Source organism: Merops nubicus, unplaced genomic scaffold, assembly GCF_000691845.1.
Source record: "Merops nubicus isolate BGI_N331 unplaced genomic scaffold, ASM69184v1 Scaffold53621, whole genome shotgun sequence".
NCBI classification, from domain to species: domain Eukaryota; kingdom Metazoa; phylum Chordata; class Aves; order Coraciiformes; family Meropidae; genus Merops; species Merops nubicus.
The window spans coordinates 1-2,429 of NW_008589962.1; the positions used below are offsets into that span (position 1 = coordinate 1).

General features: G+C 60.8%; 1 protein-coding gene across 1 annotated transcript; it reads left to right on the forward strand.

Moving 5' to 3' along the window:
* Positions 1-259: 259 nt before the first annotated feature.
* NICN1 (nicolin 1) lies at positions 260-2,304 on the forward strand (the record flags this gene model as incomplete). The annotated part of the gene is made up of 2 exons (XM_008949739.1): positions 260-373; positions 2,200-2,304. Coding segments are annotated over 2 exons (219 nt in total), but the record flags the coding sequence as incomplete, so codon positions are not given.
* Positions 2,305-2,429: the final 125 nt, after the last annotated feature.

The following is a 2,429-nucleotide window of genomic DNA, read 5'->3' on the forward strand; positions in this document are numbered from 1 at the left end:
TGTACCCCCGCGGTGCCTCCTCTGGCCCTGCCAGTCCCTCTCAGCAGCAAGGGTCCCATGCTGGTCCTGCTTGTGCCCTGCTCGTGCCCCCCATGTCCTGTGTGTGCCCTGCCCATACCCCCCAGCTCTACCCCGACAGCCACCATGAAAACAACGTTTCCCTCTGGGGTGGGTTGTTTGTTTGTTTTTTTTTTTGAGCAAAGCCCAAAAGCTGCCCCAGCCCCTGCAGTGCCAGCTCCCCCCATCCTTGCCCCAGCAGATGCTGTGTGACGTGGACCAGGTGACGGCGGTGCGGTTCATTCTGCGGCAGCCCTCCCCGGTCTGGCTCCACTTCACCATCGAGGAGCTGCAGATTTTTCCCCCTGGACAGAAGGTGAGCGGGTGCCGGAGCTGCCCTCCCTGCCAGGCACGGGCAGGAGGTCCAGGGAAAGCCACCATCTCCAGCCCTGTGCCTGACACTGCTCCCTAGCAAATCCTAACAAATTAGAGTTGGAACCTGCCACTCAAAACACAAAATTCCCTTTAATGATGGTACAGTGACACTTAGATCCATAGCCATGTAAATAGGGGTGGGCTCCAAACTGCAGCAGCATGGACTCTTGGGTATCATGGGCTCAAACCGCATCGATGCAGCATGCTCCGTGGTGTGAGGGATGGAGGTGGCACTGGGGACACCCTTGGATCTGTTTCAGAGCCCCCCGAAGGATTTCCCCTCCTGGCTTTGCCAGCTGACCCCTCTGGAGCAGCCAGCCAACCTGCACGAGGTGAGTGATCCCCACTGAGGTACCGGGGGAAGGGGGAGGGACTCACGTGGGGTGCTGGCCATGGACGTGAGTGTCCCTTAGGAGGCTGCCAGCCCCATCCCTGTCCCACCAGCTCCAAGCCCTCACCAAGAACAGCTGTGGAGCCCTGAGATGTGGAGCCACGTTGGACGGGGCTCTGAGCAACATGTTCTAGTTGCAGATGTTCCTGGTCCCTGCAGGGAGGTTGGACTAGATGACCTTTAAGGGGTCTTCCAACCCAAACCAGTCTACAATTCTATAATGTAGCCCACCTTGTGCTGGAAGTAGTTGGCAGCGTTCAGAAGAAAACTATCTCCAAAGGGATGTGTGATTTGAGGTGACTCTTCATTCTACACGCCCTGTAGTCTGGGGACAGGAACGTCCCTGTGGGAGTGGTAGGTGCACAGTACAGCTCAGCCAGCAGGTGGGACGTGTTGGGCAGGGTGTCCTGGCTGGTCCCTGGTGCTTTGCAGAGGAGGCCCCTGGGGGAGCATGCAGGCAGAGAGAGGTCACAGCCATGGCACATGTTTACAGCCTGTGGGCCACAACTGCCTGGCCTGTGGCCTTCGGTGGGCAAAGTCCAGGCAGAGCCGGGCAGAGGCGGGCAGGTGGCTCACCCACGGGAACCTGCTGAATCAGCCCTGGGCTGGGCTGGGTGCGGTGCCACCTGCCTCAGCACCTCTGGAGCAGTTCTGCTGCCAGGCTTCGGTGCTACAGGGCCTACACTGTGTCATGGCAAGGCTTCTGCCAGCCCCGGGAGGTGTGGGAGCTCTGGTCCCTGCCCGGCTGTCCAGCAGGCTGGGGAGGACACCCCAGCCCCTCACTGTTCACTCAGATCACGTACCCCCTGGCAAGGGGTCGTCCAGGGAGATGCCGGGGGCTGCTCACAGCTTGGCTGCTCCCAGCGTCACCACGAGGCACCAACCAGCAGCCCAGCACCGCGGGCTGGGCAGAATCAGTGCGGAGTTTTGTCTGGGCCTGGGGAGCTGCTGCTGAGCCTGCGAGTCCTGACTGGCTAAAGGTCCCCGGGGAAACTGGGACCTGCAGCAGGGTTTCTGTCCCTGGGCCTGGGGAGCGTCACAAAGGGAGGCTGTTGGGAAACTCTGGACTGTGCGATTAGGTTTTTAATCATTAGCCAGAAGCTTGCTTTTTGTCCTCACCCTGGACGCCTGCCAGAGGAGACAGGCTGTGTTGGCACCACGGCACCCGAGGCTCAGGGTCACCCGTTTCCCCAGCTGCCTGTTTTTCTAGAGCGGGGCCCTGTTCCTCCTGCATTGGGAAACCACCAGCAAGTCGTGAGCATGGGACATCATGATAGTGTCTGGCTCCCCAGGGGACACACTGCTGCCCATGCCTGGGGTGACCCAGCCCATTCGGGCCATCCCTTCCCTACAGCATTGTGCCCACTTCTTTTCAGGAGCTCCCTGACCCAGAGAAGGTGTCGACAGAGGTTCAGCAAATGTGGGTGCTGACAGAGGTGATCCGTGCTCGCCAGGCTGCTGCCCGCATCGGGCGCTTCGATGTGAGTCCCGATGCCCTGCTCGCGGGGGGCTCTGGCCCCACCGCATCACAGGGGGCCCCCCGGGCTGGGGTGGGGTGTCCCGGCAGAGCGATGGTGACAGCGACAGTTGCTCTTTTTCCCAGGTG